General features: G+C 45.0%; 1 protein-coding gene across 2 annotated transcripts in view; it reads right to left on the bottom strand.

The window, feature by feature from the left end:
- The window catches only part of ADAMTS17 (ADAM metallopeptidase with thrombospondin type 1 motif 17), a 390,832-nt gene that overhangs the window by 72,911 nt on the left and 293,260 nt on the right, over nt 1–24,661 (bottom strand). For both annotated transcript variants that reach the window (XM_018066305.1, XM_018066306.1), the window contains 3 exons: nt 12,971–13,051; nt 3,788–3,945; nt 507–666 (listed from right to left, as the gene is read on the bottom strand). In XM_018066305.1, coding sequence (XP_017921794.1) covers nt 507–666; nt 3,788–3,945; nt 12,971–13,051 — 399 coding nt within the window. The remainder of the gene's footprint in view (nt 1–506; nt 667–3,787; nt 3,946–12,970; nt 13,052–24,661) is intronic.

The following is a 24,661-nucleotide window of genomic DNA, read 5'->3' as shown; positions in this document are numbered from 1 at the left end:
TAATAAATGGAGGCAAATCATGAAGCCAGAACCCAGGCGAAGAGTGTTTCACTGGAGTTGGAGGACTTTTCTTTCCATTATATTACTGTTGATTCCACTCGTTTCCACGTTTTTCCACTGGTGACTGTGGCAAAAAGGAAAGGGTATTTGAAGATCAGAAACATCTTCCAGTGCCCTTTTACCAAGCATAACTGTTCTGTGCACTCCCAGGGTCACCTGTCACACTTGTGACACAGCTACACTTTAGTCAAACCTCCACTCCGATCAGCATCAAAGGCTGTAGGCAAAGCAGCCATGTGGACGCAACTTCGGTCTGGAGGAGTCTGGAAGAAGACCCTGAACAGAGAAATTTGCAGCAGGATGCAGTTACATTCCACAGAAATACAAGTTACTTCTGTGGCCCGACTTTCCCAGGCAATGTGCACCCGCCACAGAGTGCCCTGAACTCGCTTCTCCTCTGTTTGGTAAAACCCCACACCCAGTGAGCCCACAACCCTGCCGCTCACCTCCGCCACACTGCACACTGCACCCTTCCCAGCCGCTGTGGGTCCAGATGAACAAGGAGTCCTGGGGTTTTTCTGGCTCACTTTGATTTTCAGTCGTGTAGTTTACAGGAATGGTGTATTCATAATGAATTCCGTAATTTTGGTCATGAAATAACAACACCTGCATCAGCAGCAAAATAAAAGGCCACTTTGAAATAGAGCAAAAGCCCACAGGATTGCTGAATTTGCAAGCCAACCCGTGTTGCGGCTGTCTTCCCACCAGGGATAGCCCATTCTTTTGGGGGTTTCAAAACAGGTTCATTCCAGGGGCACTCCTTTATTTCAGGTTTGGTTTCCACAGATGCTCAACTCGGGGGCGGGAGCATATGTACACCATTGGCAGGGAGCTCTACTCTTTTCCACTGGAGAGAGGACTGGTTTAGATGAGGGATTTGGGGATAAGCCAGTCTGAGTGCTCTAACTACACTTTACCTGCTCCACGTAATCACCCACGAAACTGCCCTTGTGGGTGAGAAAGACACAAATATACTGCTTTTTCTAAACAGTCATCTGAACAAGTAGGGTGACTCCTTTGAAAATGAATGCCACTCTTCACTCCCTGAGCACCAGTCACTGCCATGTGTACGGCAGGCTCCAGGTTAAGCACAGCCGCTACAAGGGAACCTTGTGGATGCCCGTCAAGGATGCAGGAGCCTTCCTGTACCATGGGAGCTAGGATCACGACAGTGCCCACAGGGTGGCACAGGCCTGGCACAGGGCTTAAAGCTGGCAGTGAGGTATGGGGGAGCCATGATCCTGCAGCTTGCGGACCCTGGGGTCTGAAATCCTGGCACATGGGCAGGTGGAGGGGCCTTCTCTTAGTTTGGTAATGCATTTGACAAGCCTTGTAAGCACAGAGGTGCTCTATGGGCGTTATTTTTCTATGTGTTCTTAATGGAGCAAAAGAAGCTCTCTTGTGGGAGCTTCAAATGGCCTGGTTGTTGGTGGTACATCTTCAGCCCAGGCTTGGAATCGGGTGGCACTCCTGGGTCTAAGCAGCCAGCAACTTCACTTCCAGGCTGCAGTTCTGGGACAGCCAGTCAGCGGGAGCTGGAGGCAGAAGGTGCTCCATCTGACCTGAGGGAGGCCAGGCAGACTGTGTGCCAGACGACAGGAGTCGCTCTCCTGCCCAAGCATCTCCCAGCCCTCCTGGAGTTGCAGAGTGGGGGTGGGGTGCTAAGAGCAACCCAAACTGAATAAACATCTACTTCTCCAAGAAATAGACTTGCAGTAATACATTTGGAAAAATGCCTCCAGTTAAAAAAGAAAAAAAAAAACTCTTTAAAAGAGATCTTTATTATCTCAGTATGGGAATAAGGCTGGTGAATTGAGAATCCATATGAAACCAATTTCATGCAATTTTGTAGCCACGTATAATTTGTGTGTACATGTACGTAATTGGTTTCAAATGCAGGTCCCCATGGCTCTATGGGCACTCCTGACCTTGCAAGCAATGAGCACACCTCAGTTAGGGGACAATGGATTTCCCTTCAGAGGAAGACGGGCTCCCCTCATTCCCAAGTTTAGAAACTGGAAGTAACTAGCAATCATATTTCAAGAAAGAAAAGTGATTAATGTTCAAGAAGGCAGGAACTTCAGCTGTGGCAGTTGTTGCATTCCCTGAGTTTTGTATATCATGGTCTGAATGAATCCAGGCTGTGCATTTGCTTTAATGGGCTGACAATTCACTCACAGTTTATGCAAGCTTTGGGGAAAGAAGGGAAATAGACCCATCTTGGTGTGTGCTAGAAAAGCAACTCATGTGCTAACAGGTGATACTGCTATCTTGGGTTTTATCTTGTCTTTCACTTCCTCTTTTAGTCCCTCTGAATGACTGCTTTTAACTCAGGACAGGAGGATTTGTTCCAGTGACTTAGATTAGGAAACAATCTAATCACAGAGAAATGGCTTAGGTACAGGCTTTCCCAATGGCTCAGCCGGTAAAGAATCTGCCTGCCATGCAGGAGACACAGCAGATGCGGATTCAATCCCTGGGTCAGGAAGATCCTCTGGAGGAGGAAATGGCAACCCACTCCAGTATTCTTGCCTGGAGAATCCCATGGACAGAGGAGCCTGGTGGGCTACAGCCCACAGAGTTGCAAGAGTCAGACACGACTGAACGCATAAGTGTACACAGGTTCTTAGGCCCCAGAAATCAACTTTCAAACGTATATCCGCAGTAGCTTTAGGGTGTGGATTGTTGCACTATGTCAGCCATGGGAACTAGCTCCCTTTGCTCTTACTGGAAACTGTACCAGGCTTAGGGCCACCGTGGGAGACATCTCTGCTCACTCTCAGAGCTCGTCTCCTCAGGAGATTCTTACTGAGAGGTGGCCTGGGAATCTCTCGGGTATCACCTAATCTTAAACAGATGCTGGCTGCCAGAGACCACAAATTAATGGGGATGATAAGAACTTCCAAGTAGAGACTTTGGGTGGCGTGGAGGACAAACTGTGCTTTGATTACAGACACACAAGCTGTCACAATCCCCATTCTTTGGAAGGAGACATGGAATCAGTCATTATGAGCTAGCCAAAGTTAGCCACGAGAACTCCTGAACCCTGAGAAGGCAATGGTGGCATTCTTTTCCCTGGAGATCTTTCACAGTCTTAAAAGGCAGTATAACCAAACATTTCAGTGGTTTGCATGTGGTCCTTCCTGAGACAACATGTAAGACCAGAGTGCCCTGATCTGGCCCAACTCCACAGATTTCTTGAGACCATCTGGGGAGTAAATAGTCCAGCAGAATTTGTTTCTGTCTCAATTCTTGAAGGCTAGTTGCAAGCTGAGTCTGGAAAACCTGAGTGGTGTCGGTTTGGAAACAGAGTCAACAGTTTGTTTTCAAAAGGTAGTTTCTGATGTAGTTACACAAAGTGTGGGGCAAATCTAAGCCACCTGATAGGAAAATAGACTCTGAGTGGGACTGTCTGCTTAATAATGCTGGGTCTCCCCGGCGGCCACATGACTAAGCATTTCCATCCTGGAGGTGGTTCCTATTGGAAAAGATGGGAGTTCTGCCAGTAAAGAGCCAAGGCAGAATTTTGAGAGGGCAGCATTTTGAAGCATGTGGCAAAAAGGATTATACAAGGAAAAAACCAAGAGAGAGACTGGAGCAGCAGGTGGCCAGGTAAACCACCAGGAACCAAGTGTACCTCCTCCCGTAGGGCCCCGGGGAAGAAGTCAACTGGTAGACCTCTTGGACCCAACCAACTCAGGACAAATACAAAAGCACAGCAAATTACCATCAGATGCAGCGGCATTTTGGTCGGTCCCTTGGCAGAAATTTTCTCCCACAGGCCCCTTCGAACATAGCGGACGGTTGTGCCTGCAATCTGGAACTCTCCAGGGAGCTCTATCTTCCAGTCACTGTTGATAGATCTCTTACTGGAGTCTTTGAGAGCTAGAAAGAAAATGGAACACCACAGAATTGGGGCAGTCAGCCCGTCTTTGAAGGGAATCTTGAGGGGTTTCTTGAGGGCTGGGTCAGAGCTCTCATGTTCCGCCTCCACAGGGGAGAGGAGGGAGGCCTGCCCTGAGAGAAAGGGAGCTTTCTCTGAGAACAGAAGACTGGGTCACGGGCAGAGAACGGCTCCTGACCCCAGGTCCCTGAGCACGAGCTGCCTCGACTCCTGAGCCTCAGAGCACAGGCTGGTGTCTCAGAATCAGCTCACACGGAGTGGGCGTGGGGAGCAGTGCCGGAGGACGCAGACAGCCACACACAGCCCTATCGTATTTCACTAGACTTACAGAGTAGAGGGTTTTCTGCCGGATGAATGGATTCTATTTCAACATGTCCAAGTCTCCAAAACAGGTTTTGCAGCTTTAGCAAAATTCATCATTCATTTCACTCTTACCTACCTGGGGCTTTTTAGAGGGCAGCCTAACTCTAGTGTCCCTTAAGGATGTGATAGCCCCAGATTAGTGAAGTAGATGCTCCTTCAAGAAGCAAGTGCCCATAAAGACGGGAGTCTCCCACCCTGAGCTGCTTGCAGACAGACGTGGCAGTAAGTCAGCGGATGCCTCGGGAGTGACAGGGGCGCACCCAGCCTCAGCTTCATGGCCTCTGCCAGTTTCACACTTTGCTCTCTCAGTGTGTTGGAACTGACACGGAACTGACATTCTGCTGACTGGCCATAGCAAAGATTTGGTTTTCCACACAAGCCATGTATTTATTATCACCCCACTGCTCACCCGTCATTTCTTTGTTTTTTTTTCCCTCACTTTGGCTTTAGAGTCATGTGGTTCTCATGAGAGAGCATTCTACAGTGAAATTCTGGGCTTTCTTGGTTTGTTTTGCTTTGTTATTCAGGAAAGTAAACAATGATTATAGAACGTACTCTGACGTAAGAGAAGGTGGTAAATGAAAATAGTCAATAGCAAGTCTTTATGTCACTCAAAACATAAAATTCTCTGTGCACCCCAAGCCCAATGCCACATTCTCTGCCAGCACCCCTGAACCCTGCTCAGTCCAGAATCAATAAAATCAGGTTCCCTACTCTTTGCTTATAAGGTCAGAAACAACATGCCCACATATAATACCAGTTTTGGATAATGAGAGTTGAAACCCACAAGTAGTTTCAGTTAAGCCTGAGCCCATGAGCCCTGGCCCGGGTTAGGACCTGATGGGTCCAATCCTGGTCAGGCCACAAGCAGCTGCGGCTGCTGCCATCTGCTTCCTGGTCTGCAGGACACGGTGGTCCTGGCTGGCTCCCCTGCCCCGAGGGGGAGGTGCAGGCTCAGCACTCCGCATTTACAGGAACCACCAGGAGAAACCGAGGGCTCTGGGTAGGGCTGCCTCCCAGTAAGACAGCTTCCAGGAGGGGCCACACTCAGTGAGGGTGGCTGCTCAGCACGTGGCTGCGGATTACAGGACTCCAGGAACGGCTCTGAAAAGAGAACACTCCACCACTTAGAACTCAATGTTTCCCTTCAAAGAATTCTACCCATTCTTGGGATCTCCCGGCTACTGGAAGGAAGCGAGTCTGTTGGGATACTCACAATTTCTGCTCCTTTTTCTCTTCCTCAGCCACCACCTGCAAGTCCCCATTTAAGGGGCACATTCTCTGGTTTAGCTTCTCTGTATGTTTTTACCCATTTGACCTTCCCAACAGCGCTCTAAGGTAAAGGATTACTGTCTTCTTTCTCACAGATGAGGAAATGGGGGCACAGGGAGGTTCAGAATCCTGCCTGAAGTCACACAGCTATTGCCACGTGGAGACCGGTACCTAAACAGACCAAGGTCCCACATTCGTTAGGTTACAGCGCAAGTCTAGAGTTTTATGACAGACACTGAAATATGCAAATGTTATATTCCCCCAGAGAACACATCCAACCTCAGATCACTGTGATGCCTCATGTTCTACATATCCTTGTAAAAACACCTAAGCTTGTGGTTTTCCACAGCTTCCAGTGAACTACCAACCTACAAGTACTTTCGGCCATATTAGCTATTGGGGTATCTAGCAACAGATGCATGGGTGTTCGCTGCTCTTTCACTTCCTCTGAAGGTTTGGACAATTGTTTTTTTACCTCTTTCCAAAGGCTTTGTAGCTGATGCTGAAGACACAGCTCCTGCCCTTGGTAGCTCAGTGTTTTAAAGCGAGGTGGGTGAGAAGACAGATAAACGTGAGACACTTGCAGAAGCCCTGAGCCAGAGGCCTGTCCAGGGCTCACGTGTGTGTGGGCAGAGACTGGGCCCGCTGGGGAAGGCCTTCTTGAGGGGAGGCCCAGAGCTGAGACGGCAGGAAAAGCAGGGAGCAGAGGCAGCTGGAGTGCCTGGCAGCTTGGACTTGCTCCCTGGCTCCTTGTTAAGCTCAGTTTCTGTGCAGAGTTTGGGGTGGGGGGAGGCACCCTGCCCATGAGGAGAAGCAAGAGGAGGTGGCAGAGAGGGGCTGCAGGGGCGGAGAAGGAGAGGGAAGGCTTACTGTCGTTGTCACTGGGCGGGGACGCTCGAGCGGGTTGAGAATCTCTGCAACTTGGAATCAGCAAGATGAGCAGAGTGAGTCTCTGTAAAGCTGGCTGCTGACCACCGTCACTCTGCGGCCACCCCCAGAGCCCGTTTCCCTCACAGAGACCAGGGCACACTGGGGCGGCCCACCCCTCCCGTCTCAGCCCGCGCTCGCGCCCCAGTCAACTCCGGCACTCAGTGCCCCCGGCCGGGCCTGGCCTTGCTCCACTTTAGGGCTTTTGAACTGTGGGGTTGGGGAAGACTCTTGAGAGTCCCTGGGACTGCAAGGAGATCCCACCAGTCCACCCTAAAGGAGATCAGTCCTGGGTGTTCATTGGAAGGACTGATGTTGAAGCTGAAACTCCAATACTCTGGCCACCTGATGTGAAGAGCTGACTCATTGGAAAAGACACCGATGCTAGGAAAGATTGAGGGCAGGAGGAGAAGGGGATGACAGAGGATGAGATGGTTGGATGGCATCACCGACTCAATGGACATGGGTTTGGGTGGATTCCGGGAGTTGGTGATGGACAGGGAGGCCTGGTGTGCTGCGGTTCACGGGGTCACAAAGAGTTGGACATGACTGAGTGACTGAACTGAACTGAACTGAGTGTGTTTCTCCCTGACATCTCTCTGTCCTTCTGCAAGTAACAACCCCCAAAGGAGCTTCTGGGGACGTGTTCTTCCCCAGTCATGGGAGGCTGACCCTAAACTCCTCCTCAGCTCCAGAAGCGGGTCCACCACCCAGCGCGGGACAGGAAGAGTCGATTGCAACACTTGCATTCACCTTGGGAAGAAGCAGCTCTCTTTCCCAAAGTTGCCCAGAGACTCGATCTAAGTCTGAGTCTGCCAGTACGTGGCAAGAGGTCCTCAGATGACAGTGCACTGAGGCAGGACAGCAGTGCCAGGATACAGGCATCATTTCCCACCGTTTTATCCCCCTGGGCCCAGTGGTACCTGAAGGCAATACTCAGAAACCGAGGACTGGGTTTAGCTTTCACATGTCACATTCAGAGGCTGGTTTTTGAAAAACATTAACCATGATAGAAGCAGAGCAGAGTATGGATTTCTAGAAGCCACCCTAGGATCCTTACTGATGTCAGCTTAGTACCCTCTGAGACTCAGAAAGGCACACTCCATCCGGGCCTTAAACCCTATCTGGGACCCTGCCCTGTCCTGTACTTGTTTGGGGTGAGGTGGCTCTTTCTTACTTGGCCTTGTTTCCAAGGCGCTTTAACAGGACTTGGATTATGAACTGAAAACCACGCCACCCTCGTGCCAAAAGGCAAGCATCGGGGAGGTCAAGAGTGGGAAGAACTGGAAAAAGTGTAGGAGGGCACAGCTGGAGCCAATTATAACCCATCCACAGAAACGCCGCACAGAGGTGTGGGGACCGCCTGGGGAAGCCCCATTTCTGTGGGCAGAGGTGCCTGCTGTGGGTCCCCCCAGGAACAGAGCCTGCGGGTGCTGGGCACGTGCCACCCTCTCACCACGAGGGCAGGGTCCTATGGGGCGGTAGGGGTGAGGGGAGGAGACGTTTCCATAGCCGGTCCGCAGGCTGGGCGGGGGAGGTCATAGAAGGGTGAACGCAGCCAGGAAAGACGGAGGGCAAGCCTCGAGAGAGGCAGGCAGTGGCTCCCTGGCGATTCCAGAAAGGCAAGGAGCAGGACGGGGAGGGACACACCCGGCGGCACAGTGCTGGGGACAGGGCGGGGAAGCAGCCTAGACTTCCACTGCTCGTCACTACTCAAGCTGTAAACGTGCCCCCGTGGCAGATTTCAGGGAGCCACGTGAGCTCTGTGAATGCAGAGCTGGGAAGAGACGTAAACCATCAGCCTTCCCATCCACACTCTGCTGCTGGGCACTCTTGCGACTTCTGAAGGCACCTGTCTGGTCTTTGGAGGTCCTGGCCTGGGCTGCTGAATTGGCAAAATCTCACTGTCACAGCTTCAGGGGGTGTGTGTATGCGGGGCGGCTCTCATGGCCCCAGAAAGAAGAAACTCTGCCTGTCCAAGCTCTGCTGCGGCCGTCTGCACGGCAGCTGCAAGCCTGCAGAACATGCAGCCAGTTTCACCACTGCCACTGACCCCCTCATCCGAACACGGCAACCCTTCCTCGGGACAGTGGGCTCATGATGACAGTCCTTCACGCGTTTTGCACAGGAGGATAACTCAGAGGCAGAATTCTAAGTAGGAGGCCATCAGTTCCAAGAATCATGGGGATTGCTGCAAGCCCGCTGACTCTGGGGTGAGTCATTTAGGCAGCAGGATCCAAAATCTGCAGGCTACTATGGTCCATGCTGGAATTCTGAACTTCCTGCTAAAACTGGACGTTAGCACCTGACATCCTTTCAAAAGAATACGACTGCAGCCTCAGTAAGTCTGCTCGAATCTCAAGATCTGAACATCAGTGGACAGGTGGATAGGTTCAGTGTGGAGTCTGATGAGAAAACCACCCTGTGGGGCACGTCAGCCCCAGAGAACAGGTGTGCAGGTCACTCCTGGCCCGTCTGCAGCAGCCCCCAGAGCGAGCTTCCCAGAGCAGGGTTTGCATGACCCAGGGGAGTTGAAGCTCCAGAGCCCCTCGTGGTACCCTTTCCAAGGCTGTATACAAAATGCATTCTGTCCCTTAAAGAAGCCCTCCAAAATTAAACAAGTTTTGGGCTCCAGAAATTCCTGTTCCTCTCAGTCCTTGGCATCAATGATATTTGCAGGCCCCCTTCATCTGTAAGCATTTTGAGATGAATTTGTATTTGAAATTAGTATTTTTAGGCTGAGAAACCCGACAGGGGCTGTTATGTTGTCGCTCAGTCGCTCAGTGGTATCTGACTCTTCGTGAGCCCTTGGACTGCAGCATACCAGGCTTCCCACAAATGCTCTGCTCTGACAGAGAAATAACGGAGTTAAGAACAAAGGGGATGCCAGAGCAACGTGATCCTATCCGTAATGTTAGAAGTTCGGATTCACTGGGGAGGAGATTTGCACTTGTTGGTCCTGCCTCAGTCAGAAGTCGGATGTTTAAACTCTGCCCCAAATGCAACAGTACTTGCTTTTGTGTGTTTTGCTCAGGAGCTACTAGAAGCCTTTCAACAGCTGAAGAGACTTCTGCAGGATGAAGATGAGTACACGCCTTCCCCTGCTACCACAGCAGAGCCAAACCTCCTCAAAACGGCCCGAAGTGTGAGGTCACGTGGGGACCGTCCGTTTCCATCCGGCCCTCCTGCCTCTCCGCAGACATTGACACGATGTCCCTGGACTTCTGGGCACCATGGGAGATCCTGAGCCTTTCTGGGGAGCAGAGAGGGGGCATTCCTGCCGGGATGGCCGGGCTCCTCTCTGGACTGCCCCGAGGCAGACACAGGCAGACCTTGTCCGCATGCCCACCTCTCGCCCAGCACTGTGAAGAAGCCGGGCTCCTTCCTGTCTCTCTGCCTCCTGGATTCCACTGGAAGGCTTGACCCACATTCAACCTACTTCTCATCCTGGCGTGGAGTCAGCTCCTTTTATTTCCACTCGGAGTTCTGCCAGCTCTGCTCTCAGCTATGGATGCAAACTGCAGAGGCATTTCCTGTTCCAGGTGGTTTAGAGCAGAAAGCCAGGCAGCGTGGGTTGAAGGTAGATGGGGTGAATTCTTCAGGAACTGCTCCCGCAAATGGGAGAGCAATTCAGTTACACAGGGTTGATATCCAAAGCACCCAGCCCTGGGTGGAAACGAGGCTTGTTTGAACTGACTTTAGAAACATATCGAGCACGGACCGCCTTCGGATTTCCCTTGTGTACACACCAGGCCCTGGGACACTGGAACTATGATTTGCAGATAAGGTGTCAGAGTCTGGCTCCAACCTCCCAGGGAGGTCCAGTGCTTCTAGGGAGCTGAGAATTCGTCCTGAGACTTTGACCCTATCTCCTCAGATGGATATGTGCTTCTCTGAAACCCACACATCAAAGCAGTAGCAATGGGCAGGTTTAACACGTTCTCCAGTGAAAAATCGCCTCCACCCAATCTCTGGCTGTGACTGACGCCTCTGTGAGCTGCAGCAGGCCAAGCTGGAGAGAAGCTTGGATGAGCAGCTGAACTCCCAGAGCCCTGGTTTCCTCCTCAGTGAATTAGGTACAGCAATACTCTGGTATTTGGAGATCAGGGGTCAGGTCTTCAAAGCGGAGCAGAGCTCAGAGACTGGGACTCATGATGTCAGCGTCAGTGTTGTTATTGGAAGGTGCGGGCCTTGGCATCAGGGGCAGAGAGGGACCACCATGAAAAAGCTGGCCCCCTCCGGTGGCATCCTCTAGGGGTTACTTGTTGGCCCTAACAGGTTCCAGTGAAAAGTCATCTTCACTACAGGAATTAGATGTCGAGGGATCGAAAGGATTCTGATAACCTTCTGTCTATTCTATCACACAGAAAAGCAGATGTAAGGATCATGTTCCCACCTTTACCAGATACATGGGGCTGGTGGAATGGTGCTGGAAAGTCTTCAGGGCAGGACAGGAAGCTGAGGAACTTGCAGGGCACCTACTGGTGTTTTATGGAAGGACCAGGAAACTAACCTTGGAATTGTGCCAGCACCTGAGATATCAGGATCATGAGTTTTGAATAAGATAAAGGTCAAAGGTGATGTCAGATTCCCACAGAGGACCAATGCTTCTGGGGAGCAGAAACGTCTCCAGGTAGGCGAGGGCCAATGGAACAGTTGGAAACGCTAACTTTTGGCATGACACTGGGTGATGGGGCCCCAAAACAAATGCTGATAAAGTTGACCAAATATCCTTAGATGGGCAGAAAGAAGGGGCTGGGGTTCTTCAATAATTTGGTAAAAAGGCTGTCACTTTGAAAAAGTTGCGGAGAGCAGGGCAGGCCCTGTTCTGGAAAGCATTTATGAGCGTCACTCTATTTGTAAAGCAACAGCTGGGATGGCTGCAGAGAAGAGTGCCAGGCTGGACCAGGCCAGCATGGGAAAAACCACAGGGCTGATGGAGACCAGTGTAGATGCCAACCTGAGGAACAGCAGATCCCAGGCTGGCAGCAGGAAGAGCAATGCCCATTATGGCTTCCAGGACGTGGATGGATGGGCGGCAGGTGAGAGAGTTGGAGGGGGCAGGGCTGTCTGGGACCCAGTAGGGACCCCCGGGGGCTGCCTGCCCACGAGCCTGGTGTAGGCACTTAGAAACAGGAGCTCCTGTGCCCACTCCCAAGTCAGGTGTGAGAGGGCTATCTCGGTGTCTGTAAGTGGTTCGCAATTCCTCTATAGGATGGTGGTCTTCTCTGCGCACCTGCCTACTAGAGGTTTGGTCTGCATCCATCTCATCAGACTTTGGGTTTTTCAACTGGAGACCATTTCAAAGAAAGACTTAGATACTTTTATCTACAAAGTAAGGAATGTGGACAAAGCTATGTTTTTAAAAATCAGTGATAAAGGTTGAAATAAAAGTGTTTCATGAGTAAACTTCATTTTAGCCAAAATAACTTAATTCTTAAGTTTGAAGCCAGAAAAAGATCATGTGTTACATAAAAAAAAAAATCTCAAACAGCACCTTGCCACACAGATGGGGAGATACAACATGAGGACGCTTGAGAGGGGTGCCTGGGCAGGAGGTTAGCCACCTCCATGCGAAATCCAGCCCAAGATAGGAACATGGGAGCAAGACTGGGGGCCAGGGGGCACAGCACGCCCCATCCCCGTGAACTCAGGGCAGAGGCGGGCCCTTATGCGAGGCAGCATTCAGAACGGCTGTGTGTCAGCTCAGCACTAGTGCCACCCTGGTATCTGAGCATGAGGTGGACCTCTCAGGGACTCATGGAGAGTCTGAGAATTGAGTTTAGGACACACTCACAGGATCTTCTGGGGCTAAGAAGGGGCTAAACGGAACAATCCTTGGGCTTTAAGCACAGTTCTGTCAGCTCTGTCGAAGGCAACGAAGACCAGTGTGGAATGCAACTTAATCCTTCTACAGAAAGATGAGCAATCGTCCATGCAGTTGGCACTGGGAATTTGGGGCACACAGTGCTCAGTGAAGCCACTGTTCTTTCAGGCTTCCATTAGATTGAGAGCAGTTATTCTTCTTCCAGATAAGGAGTCGCCCCGAGAGCCACCCACAGCCTACAGGAGCTCCCACAAGTTGGGTGCTGCACCCTTGCTGCTCGGGCTCTGGCTGCCTGAGCGCTCCTGCAGTTACTTTGGGGGACTCAGCCTACCCCGATTCCTACAACATCCTCCATTCATCTTCTATCACCTGCCTTCCTGTCCAAAGCTGCTGGTTCCTATCCACCCCCTCCCCTCATCCACCTGCGGGTTGCCTGCACTTTAGCCAAATACGACAGAACTGCTTGGTACATGCTGATCGCTCACTACGCCTAAAATATGAGTTAAAATCAATGGTTTGAGAGCACTGTGTCAGCATTTTGCTGACCCACATTAGCAGCTTGATCGTCCAAATCAACGTTCAGAACATAAACTATGAGTCGAACATTTTCGTTTTACCCAGAAAACTGTGGCCAGGTTTATCCTCCACCACACGAATCCTTCGAGCTCCGGCTGGAATGATGGCAGCTTCAATATAACCTGTAGTGACAGATAAACACAGGTGAACCAACATACCTCCGCCCACCATTAGAGGCTCACAGCAACCCCCACCAAAACCCGCTGCTCCACCCCCAAAGTGACGTCAGAGCTCTGAGAAATCAAGCTGGTCCACTAATAAGAAGCGTTCTTCTATAGCCAGAGCATCCTGGCTGCCCAAATCCCAGAGAGCGCCATTTGCCTGTGTTATGAGTTGAACTAGGTCCCTCCCACCCCCAAATCCATATGATGAAGTCCTAAGCCCCAGGACCTCAGAATGTGACCTTATTTGGAAACTGGGCTGTTGCAGACGTAATCAGTTAAGATGAGGCCGTACTGGAGCAGGTGGGCCCCCAGTCCTATAGGGTGCAGTTAGAACATGAGGGAGACTGGACATAGACATGCACACAGAGAGAATTCTGTGTGATCACGAGGTGGAGATCAAGATGATGCCTCTTGCAAGCCGAAGGCTGCTAGCAACACCCCAGAAGCAGGAGGGAGGCATGGGACAGGTTCTTTCTCACCTGCACGAGAAACCAACACTGCCAACAACCGATCTCAGACTACTGGCCCCCAAACTGAGACGGTGTGTGTCTCCTGTTTATTCACGCCTCCCTGTGGTGCTTGGTTGCAGCAGCCCCAGTGAACTGCGAGCCTGGAGTTGTGTGTGAAGAGCACCACCCTGGAGCACGGGTGCTAGATGTCCCTGGCCACCCCATCTGCTGGGTTCCTTCCCCCTTTGCTGTACTTTGTCTCTGGTTCTATGGGATGACGGCAGAAACCGGGCTACTTACCCTGTGACTGAACCACTGCCTTATCACCAGGTATCATTTCCTGCTTTCACTGCCCTTTGGACTTTTCTGCAACCACTGCAGTGTATACTTTTGTCCATTTCCCTGAGTATTTCCAAGTATAATGGGGTCCCTCAGAGGTCAGGGCCTTCGGCCCATGCTCTGACCCCACACATGCCCAATAAGGCAGGTGGTTAGTGAAGTTCTGGAAGGAAATGACTGAAGCTGCCAGGGAGGAAGTCAGGGGCTGGCTAAAGCCTGGTTAACAGGGCAACTGTGTCAATTAATGAGCCCAACATAATGGTGAGATTCTGAAATGTAGGCTGGTAATCACTTGGTTTTGGTTTACATTTGGGTTTTAGACAAAGGTAATATACATTTGCTTCAGCAATTTAGCTGATGGTCCCAAATTAGATGATAATTCCTACCCTGTGGTTTCCAAATGTGATCATCAGAATCAGCAGGGGAGTTTTTAAAATGAGAAATTTCTGGCCCAAGTATGTAGAGATTATGGAAATATCTATTTTGAGGAGTTTATTTCCTCATTCTCTCATAGTAAACATGGTTCAATTTTCATTATAAATATAGTACATGATAATTCAAACCAACAAAAGGGGAAAAACTACAAACAAACTGTACTACATTGAAAATTACCCTTATTTTTGATGACCAGCCTTTTCAGCAACTTTTAATGCATATAAACATATGCACATCGTTTTATGCCAACAGAATATCATATATAGTTTAAAAAGATCAGGGACAACTTTAAAATAACTAAGAGTTTTGTCTGGCAATGTGTATACCCACGGTGCAAAATTTTAAAGTTATAAAAGGATACAGTAGGAAGTATATTGATACTATAAGATATTGGATTGGTCAAAGACTCCCGTAAAAATGCAAATGAACTTTTTGGCCAACTCAATATATCCTATAGTTGGCTGTCTTTCTAGCACTTATCATTTATAATAATGTGTGTACTTTAGCTGGGTTTCTATGTTGCTAACTGAAATGTAACCGAACGACAGTTTTGTTCCTCCCTTTCTGATCTTTATGCCTTGGATTTCTTCTCCTTTCGCCATTCTGGCTGGAACTTACAAAACCACATTGTGGGCCACATGAGATAGTGACATCCTTGTCTTACTCGTGAAGTTGGAGGAAGGGAATTTTCCCACTGAAAATGATGTCAGCAGTGAGAATGTGATAGGTATCATTCATCAGGTTAGGGAAGTCTTCTTTTTCCCTAGTTTGTTAAGAGTTGTGTTATGAAGAGGTATTGAAGTTAATCAAGTGCTTTTTTGCATCTACTGAGATCGTCATACTGTTTCTCTCCCAGACACCATAAAGATCTCCGAGCAGTTTAATGGCAGTCACGCTTCTCACGGCTAACATGGTGTGTGGGTCAGTATCTCAGCTCTGTTTTTCCCTCATCCATCCATTTTAGTTCACCGTTACCTCTTTTTATTCTGATGTTTTCCTGTGAACGTTTAATTATATTTACACTTCTAATACATGACTTATCAGCTATAAACTAGTTTAATCTCTGGATATTAAAAGATGAGGAAATCAACATAATACACTGCCCTTCATTCTCTTACACTGCTCTTCAAGATTTACTGAATCATTTCTACACTGTTAATTTATAACATTTATCTTTTGCACTCTAATTCCTGCAGTTATTTTAGTCCTAAAAATTAATTTAGTGTTCACTATGTGTCCTTTTTTCAGTTTTTCCAATAAATTCTTGCTGGCCTCAAGTTTGTTCTCTTTGAGACGGACTCAAAGAAAATTATAGCTTCTGAATTGTAATATAGTAAAATACACTATATATACATACATACATATATATATATGTATATATACGTTTTTGTTAAGTTGCTAAGTCATGTCCAACTCTTTTGTGATCCTGTGGACTACAGCCCGCCTGGCTCCTTTGTCCATGGGATGGCCCAGGTGGCTCAGTGGTAGAGTCTGCCTGAAATTCAGGAGATGCAGGTTCGATTCCTGGGTCGTGAAGATCTTTGGAGAAGGAAATATATTGCCTTCTGCCACTGATTATATATATATATATATACATATACATGTATATATATATATATATATATATATCATCAATTTGTTAGTGCTCTTTCTTCAGGAATACCAAACTATTTATGTTTGACCCCCTTTTTCTTCCATAAAGCTCATTCAGTTTCTTACCCTTCTGATTCTTTGTTTCCATTTTGCTTTGCTCTTTTTCTCAGTCCTGTCCTCCAAGCTTCTCATTGTGTTCTCAGCAGTGTCCCTGTCCTTTGAACCCATGCAGACGTGCTTTCTGTAGTGGACTCATTCTCTTCCTCTGCCCTTTTCCTCAGCTGGGTCTCATTTCATTTCCCTCTGTTGCTTCACTGGCTGCTCCTTGAGCTCTCGTGTCTTACCAATGAGTTCTTCTGTCATTGAGGCTATTACTTAATCAGCTTTTGGAATTTATAGCAATAATGTTTGATGATAATTTTCAGCTTCTCGGTAATATTTTGCTGGTGAGTTTTCTGTTTTCTTTAACTGGTCGTTTGTTCTTGTACCGTTCCTCCTTCTCCTATTGCAGTATATCTGTGTTGATCCTATACTAATTCTCTTTCCAAATTTATTACCAATTTTTAGCTGACACAGTTTTAATTGTACCAACTGCATCTATGTTTGTGTGGTAATAATAGGACTGTGTTGTGGGCTAACAGAAGTTTCCCTTAGTTTACAGTACAATTTGTTAAGACATGGGTTTATATGTATCAATGAGTTAATTTTTATGTTCGTAAACATTTATGTATTTTAAATTTACAGAAATATACAGGTATATTTCCCCATTATAAAAATTTTAATACAGGTAAATCCCACTCCGATCCCCTGGGAACTGCCACTATCAGTCTGATGTATATTCATTCAGATATTTTACTGCTTATACCAATGTCACAAACACAAATATGAAAATATCACACAGTATATCTTTGGAAAAGCATTATGAGTATTGTATTATGCCACATTTTTTTTAAGAAGAGCAGGTTATGTCTTCTATCCATGTATGTATAGCTCTCCTTATTTTTCATTTACATTGCAATGTAGCTTATGTAACTACTCCCTACTGATTTAGGTTATTTAAAAATTGTCATTAGGACATTAAGGTTATTTCAACATTGTCACATTTAGAAAATATGCTATATCATATATGAATAGGCACACAAGACACCTCAATGAAATACTAGCAACCTATTTCAACAAAATAAAAAGAGATTATATGCCATGGTCAAAGATAATTTATCCTAGGAATTCAAGGTTGGTTCAACATATAAAAATCAACCAGTGTAATTTATCTGAAAAAGGACAAAACACTTTTTCATTTCAATGGATACAGAGAAAGCATTTGGCAAACTTAATACTATTCCATGATGAAAATACTTAACAAACTAGGAATAAAAGGAAACTTCCTCAGCCTGATAAAGAACATTTATAAAAACCCCACAGCTAACATCAAACTTAATGGTAAAATATTGAATGGTTTACTTTTAAGATCAGGAAGAGGAGCAGGATGTTCAGGAAATGCTCTTGCCAGTTCTAGTCAACACTGTACTAAAAGTTCTCTCTCTGTCAATTAGGCAAGAAAAAGATTTTCAAAAGGCATTCAAATTGGAAAGGAAGAAGTAAAATTATCTCTATCTGCAGATGTCAAGACTTCATATGTAGAAAAATACTAGGGAAGCCATTAACCTCTGATAGAACAGGTTCAGCAAGGTTGCAAGATATGAGTCAATATACAAAACTTAACTGCATTTGTATTCATTAGGGTTAAACATTTCCAAATGAAATTAAGAAAAACATTTGACTTAATATTAAAAACAAACACAGGAATAAATTTAATAAAAGATATACAAGATATCTACACCAAAGACTACAGAAACCTTGTTGAAAAATATTAAAGAAAATATAAATACATGGAATGATGCTACATGTTCATGGTGGGAATACCTAGAAATTGATTTACAGATTAAACAAAATCCTTACTAAAATTCCAGCTTTTTTTCCCCCCAAAATGATAAGGTGATTCTCAAATTCATATGCAAATGCAAGGGATCCAGACTAGCTGAAACAATATTTAAAAAGAATAAAGTTGGAGGACTGACAATTCTTGCTTTCAAAGTTCTAGTCAGCTCCTATAATCAGGACAACGTGGTACTAGCATAAGGACAGATATTTCTATTAATGAAATACAATTGAGACTTGATTTCTTAAAACAAAAATGCCAAGAATATTCAATGGAGAAAGAACATTATTTTCAACAGTGTTGGGATGACTGTATATTTACATACAAAGGAATGCAGAGGGACTTTTACCTCAAACTGTTATAAAAACCTAACTAAAACTGGTCATAGACCTAAATCTTAGAGCTAAAACTATAAAATTCCTAGAAGAAAACACTGAAAGAAATCTTTGTATCCTTGGATTAGGCACTAGTTTTTTAGATAGCAAAAGTGAAACTGTACAAGAGCCTGTATTCTTGTCTTTTGAAGTACAATGCTGACTCAAGAGTTAATGACTGGGAAATGTGAAGATGCAAAAATGAAGAATGGCTGTTGGGCTAGGGAACTGGTAACAATTCCGACTATAATTCTGCCACATATCAGAATCACCGAACTCCCACTTCCCTGAATGACATTGATAAAGGCTTGACACACATTCCTAAGTTGTCTGGGAAACACACCCCTCCAGATGAAAACTGCTTATCAACAAGAACACAGACTCTAGACTGGTTGAGACCAGAAAACTGATGATGCTTGAAACTTCACCCTGATGGCAACCAATCCAAGAATTGTCCACAAGCTGATCATGCCCTTGAACACTGAAAAAATTCTCATCATCCCCTCCAGCGTGGGTCATACAGTCTTGAGGGCAGTAGCCCACTGTGGCCCCCTTTGCCTGGCAAAGCAATAAAATCCACTCTTTTCTACTTCATCCAAAACTCTGGGTCTGCATTTCTATTCAGCACCGGTGAACAGAGGCTGAGTTTTGGCAACTCACAAGCAACAGAAGGAAAAAAAGAAAATGGATCATATTAAAATTTTAAACTTTGTGCTTCAAAGGATACCATCAAGAAAGTGAAACGGCAAACCCATACACTGGGAGAAAATATTTGCAAGTCACTTTGATAAAAGAACTATGTCCAGAGTATATAAAGAAACCTTACAACTCAATAATAAAGTGGCAAATAATCCAATTTAAAAATGGGCAAAGGATTTTAACAGACATTTTTCCAAAGAAGATGCATGAAAGGCCAAAAGGCACATGAAAAGAGTCTCAGCATCATTAGTAATTAAAGAAATATAAACCAAAACAACAATGTGATACACTTCATACTGACTAGGATGCCTATAATAAAAATGATAAACAATAACAAGTGCTGGAGAGGATGTGGAGAATTTGAATCCCTCACTTACTGCTAGTAGGAATGTAAAATGGTAGAGGAATACTGGAGAAGAGTTTGATAGCTCCTCAAAACAGGAAAAATAAAATTACCATAAAACCTACCAATTCTACTCCTATGTATTATATACCCAAGAAGAATGAAAAATATGTCCATATAAAAACTTATACACAAATGTTTATATCAGCATTATTCATTATAACCAAAAAAGCAGAAAAAACTCAAATGTCCACCAAGTAATGAATGTATTTTTACATTCACATTAGAAAAATATGAAATCCATTTTTACAATGGGTATGATTTAGCAAAAAAGTATGAAACACTGATAGATGATACAATATGGAAGAAACTTGAAAATGCTATACTAAATTACTAAGGCCAGTCACAAAGATCACATATCGTATGATGCCATTTATAGGAAATGTCCAGAACAGACAAATAGACACAAAAGTAGCTGCCTAGGGCTGGGGTAGGAGGAGGGAGATGGGGAATGACTGCTAACGGGTGTGGGGTTTCTTTCTGGGATGACTGTGGTCATGGCTGAGGAGCGCTGTATATTTACTAAAGCCCTTTGAATTGTACACCTTAAATGGATGAATTTTATGGTATGTGAATTAAACCTCTGCAAAAGTGCTAAAAAATCATAAATTGCAATGAACAGCTTTGCATGTCTATCTATACATATATACAATGTCACACACGTCAGCTGTGAGAATTGCTGGGTCAAACATACCTGCAGTTCAGTTCAGCTCAGTCACTCAGTCGTATCCGACTCTTTGCGACCCCATGGACCGCAGCACACCAGGCTTCCCTGTCCATCACCAACTCCTGGAGTTTACTCAAATTCATGTCTATTGAGTCGGTGATGCCATCCAACCATCTCATCCTCTGTCGTCCCTTTCTCCTCCTGCCTTCAATCTTTCCCAGCATCAGGGTCTTTTCAAATGAATCAGTTTTTTGCATCAAGTGGCCAAAGTATTGGAGTTTCAGCTTCATCATCAGGACTGATATCCTTTGGGATAGACTGGATCTCCTTGCAGTCCAAGGGATTCTCAACACCACAGTCTTCTCCAACACCACAAGTTCAAAGGCATCAATTCTTCGGTGCTCAGCTTTATTTATGGCCCAACTCTCACATCCATACATGATACTGGAAAAACCATAGCTTTGACTAGATGGACGTTTGTTGGCAAAGTGATGTCTCTGCTTTTTAATAAGCTGTCTCGGTTGGTCATAACTTTTCTTTGAAGGAGCAAGCGCCTTTGATTTCACGGCTGCAGTCACTGTCTGCAGTGATTTGGGAGCCCCCCAAAATAGTCTCTCACTGTTTCCACTTTGTCCCTATCTATTTGCCATGAAGTGATGGGACCGGATGTCATGATCTTAGTTTCCTGAATGTTGAGTTTTAAGCCAGCTTTTTCACTCTCCTCTTTCACTTTCATCAAGAGGCTTTTGAGTTCCTCTTCACTTTCTGCCATAACGGTGGTGTCATCTGCATATCTGAGGTTATTGATATTTCTCCTGGCAATCTTGATTCCAGCTTGTGCTTCTTCCAGCCCAGCGTTTCTCATGATGTACTCTGCATAGAAGTTAAATAAGCAGGGTGACAATATAAAGCCTTGACGTACTCCTTTTCCTATTTGGAACCAGTCTGTTGTTCCATGTCCAGTTCTAACTGCTTCTTCCTGACCTGCATACAGGTTTCTCAAGAGGCAAGTCAGGTGGTCTGGTATTCTCATCTCTTTCAGAATTTTCCACAGTTTATTGTGATCCACACAGTCAAAGGCTTTGGTATAGTCAATAAAGCAGAAAGAGATGTTTTTCTGGAACTCTCTTGCCTTTTCCATGATCCAGAGGATGTTGGCAATTTGATCTCTGGTTCCTCTGCCTTTTCTAAAATCAGCTTGAACATCAGGAAGTTCACGGTTCAGGTGTTGCTGAAGCCTGTCTTGGAGAATTTTGAGCATGACTTTGCTAGCATGTGAGATGAGTGCAATTGTGCGGTAGTCTGAGCATTCTTTGGCATTGCCTTTCTTTGGGACTGAAATGAAAACTGACTTTTTCCAGTCCTATGGCTACTGCTGAGTTTTCCAAATTTGCTGGCATATTGAGTGCAGCACTTCCACAGCATCATCTTTTAGGACATGAAATAGCTTAACTGGAATTTCATCACCTCCACTAGCTTTGTTCGTAGTGATGCCTCTCAAGGCTCACTTGACTTCACATTCCCAGATGTCTGGCTCTAGGTGAGTGATCACGCCATCGTGATTATCTTGGTCATGAAGATCTCTTTTGTATACTTCTTCTGTGTATTCTTGCCACCTCTTCTTAATATCTTCTGCTTCTGTTAGGTCCATACTATTTCTGTCCTTTATTGTGCCTGTCTTTGCATGAAAAGTTCCCTTGCTATCTCTAATTTTTTGAAGAGATCTCTAGTTTTTCCCATTCTATTGTTTTCCTCTATTTCTTTGCATTGATCATTGAGGAAGGTTTTCTTCTCTCTCCTTGCTGTTCTTTGGAACTCTGCATTCAAATGGGTATATCTTTCCTTTTCTCCTTTGCCTTTCACTTCTCTTTTCTCAGCTATCTGTAAGTCCTCCTCAGACAACCATTTTGCCTTTTTGCATTTGTTTTTCTTGGGGATGGTCTTCATCACAGCCTCCTGGACAATGTCACAAACCTCCATCCATAGTTCTTCAGGCACTCTGTCTATCAGATCTAGTCCCTTGAATCTATTTGTCACTTCCACTGTATAATCATAAGGGATTTGATTTAAGTCATACCTGAATGGTCTAGTGGTTTTCCCTACTTTCTTCAATTTAAGTCTGAATTTGGCAATAAGGAGTTCATGATCTGAGCCACAGTCAGCTCCTGGTCTTGTTTTTGCTGACTGTATAGAGCTTCTCCATCTTTGGCTGCAAAGAATGTAATCAATCTGATTTTGGTATTGACCATCTGGTGATGTCCATGTGTAGAGTCTTCTCTTGTGTTGTTGGAAGATGGTGTTTGCTATGACCCGTGTGTTTTCTTGGCAAAACTCTATTAGCCTTTGCTCTGCTTCATTCTGTACTCCAAGGCCAAATCTGCCTGTTACTCCAGGTGTGTCTTGACTTCCTACTTTGGCATTCCAGTCCCCTATAATGAAAAGGACATCTTTTTGGGGTGTTATTTCTAGAAGGTCTTGTAGGTCTTCATTGAACCGCTGAACTGTTCAACTGTTCAACATACATGCAAATTGAGTTTCCATTCAACATACATGCAAATTGAGTATTTCTTAAGTAAAAGTTACTGCTTTGTGCTAAGTCCTAGGACTGTTTCCAAGAAGTCAGCTTTAGAGAAAGAAGCTTGTTTTCTAATTGCACATTAGAGTGAAGATGACATCATTACCACTGTGGGAAAGTGTAAATATTGACAGTTTTAGCCTAAAACTAAAAACAACCAAACCTAGACTGTCTTGACTCACCTGCATTCTATTCAACACAGAGGTCAATAATAAATCTGTCTACTGAAAAAATATACATGCAGTTTAAATGTTAAATGTACATTAAATTGCTCTCCATAATGGCTTAATATAGAAGTTAGCCAATTCTATAGGAGAATACATGTTGGTCCACATGTTTAGATAATTGATATTATCAATCCTCTTGATATTTGCTGGTCTAAGATGTGAAAAAGTATGATATTATAGATGTAATTTGCATTTCTCTCATTATCAGTGTGGCTCTGCATCTTAGCATATACTTATTGGTCATTTGTGTTTTCTCTTCAGTTAAGTACCGTATTCACAAGTGGTGTCCATTCTCCTACCGGCTTGTTGTTTTTATTTGATAAGCAAGAGCCATTAAATATATTTTATATCTATTAATGTGTATTTAATATATTTTGGACCGAAACTCAAACTAGACTTGCATTCATTTTTTTCTGTAATTTGTCATTTCTTTATGTATGGTGCTTTTCATTCCAAGGTTTTAATATGATAGTCATAGTTTTAATCATTGAGATCTCCTTTTTGTTTTCTGATTGCTTCTTCTCATGGCACTCTGTACTGGTTTTTTGAGTAAAATCACTTCTGAAACATTTCTAAGAATAGTTATTAGAGATCTGGAACTTCTATTATTTGAGCTATCTTATTTTTCACATTTCAGTTATCTTGGTCTCTCCCAGTTGTTGCAGACTCTTCTGAGAAGGATGCCACAGATGAGTTGCCTCTACATACAGTCACCTCCTCATCTGCAGTGTAACTTTCTGTAGTTTTAGCTACCTGCAGTTAATTGTAGTCTAAAAATATTAAATGGAAGATTCCAGAAATAACAGTAAGTTTAAAATTGCATGCCATTTGACTAACGTGATGAAATCTCACACAGTCCCACTCCATCCTGCCCAGAATGTGAATTATCCCTTTGTTAACCATAACCTGCCTACTAGTCACTTAGTAGCCATCTCTTATCAGACTGACTGTTGCGGTTTCACAACAGTCAAGTGATCTTTATTTTACTTTATAATGGCCCCAAGGCACCAGAGTAGTGACGCTGGCAATTTGCACATGCCAAAGAGAAGCTGTAAAGTTCTTCTTTAAGTGAAAAGGTGAAAGTTCTAGACTTAACAAAGAAAGGGGGGAAAAAAATCATATGCTTAGGTTGCTAAGATCTATGGTAAGAATGAATCTTCCATTTATAAAACTGTGCACAAGGTAAAAAGAAATTTGCTGTCACATCTCAAACTGCAAAAGTTTACGGCCACAGTGCATGCTAAGTGCTTAATTAAGATGGAAAAGGCATTAAATTTGTACAGTAAGATATTTTGAGAGAGAAAGATCACGTTTACATAGTTCGCATTACAGGATAGTATTGTAATCATTCTATTTTATTATTAGTTATTACTAATCTCTTATTGTGCCTAATTTATATATTAGACTTCATCTCAGGTTGTGTATTTGTAGGGAAAAAAGCATAGTATTGGGATAACCAAAAAAATTCATTTGGGTTTTTCCATAAGACGTTATGTAGAAACCTGAAGGAACCTTTTGGCCAACCCAATATATATAGGGCCCCATACCATTTATGCTTTCAGTTGTCCACTGGGGGTGTTGAAAGATACCCCCCAGGGATAAGGGAGTCTACTGTACATGGATGGTGTTTGCTGCTTATCAGGACTGGCTTTCAGTTAGGGGCCAGGGAACGATATCACGTGTTGGCAACCAAAATACTGGAAGGCAGAGAAGTTTGCTGGAGGTGCTGTGTCATGGGGCTGGCCACCAAATATTGTCAGCTCTCTCTCTCTGGAATCATGGTAGGAATGCCTTTTCTTGACCTCTTAAAATTATGTGACCAGGTAACTTATTTTGACCCTTAAAATGTGAGTGACAGTGGTGTGTAT

The sequence above is a fragment of the Capra hircus genome, chromosome 21 (genome assembly GCF_001704415.2).
Source record: "Capra hircus breed San Clemente chromosome 21, ASM170441v1, whole genome shotgun sequence".
Taxonomy (NCBI): domain Eukaryota; kingdom Metazoa; phylum Chordata; class Mammalia; order Artiodactyla; family Bovidae; genus Capra; species Capra hircus.
This window is presented reverse-complemented; position numbering and strand designations above follow the sequence as displayed.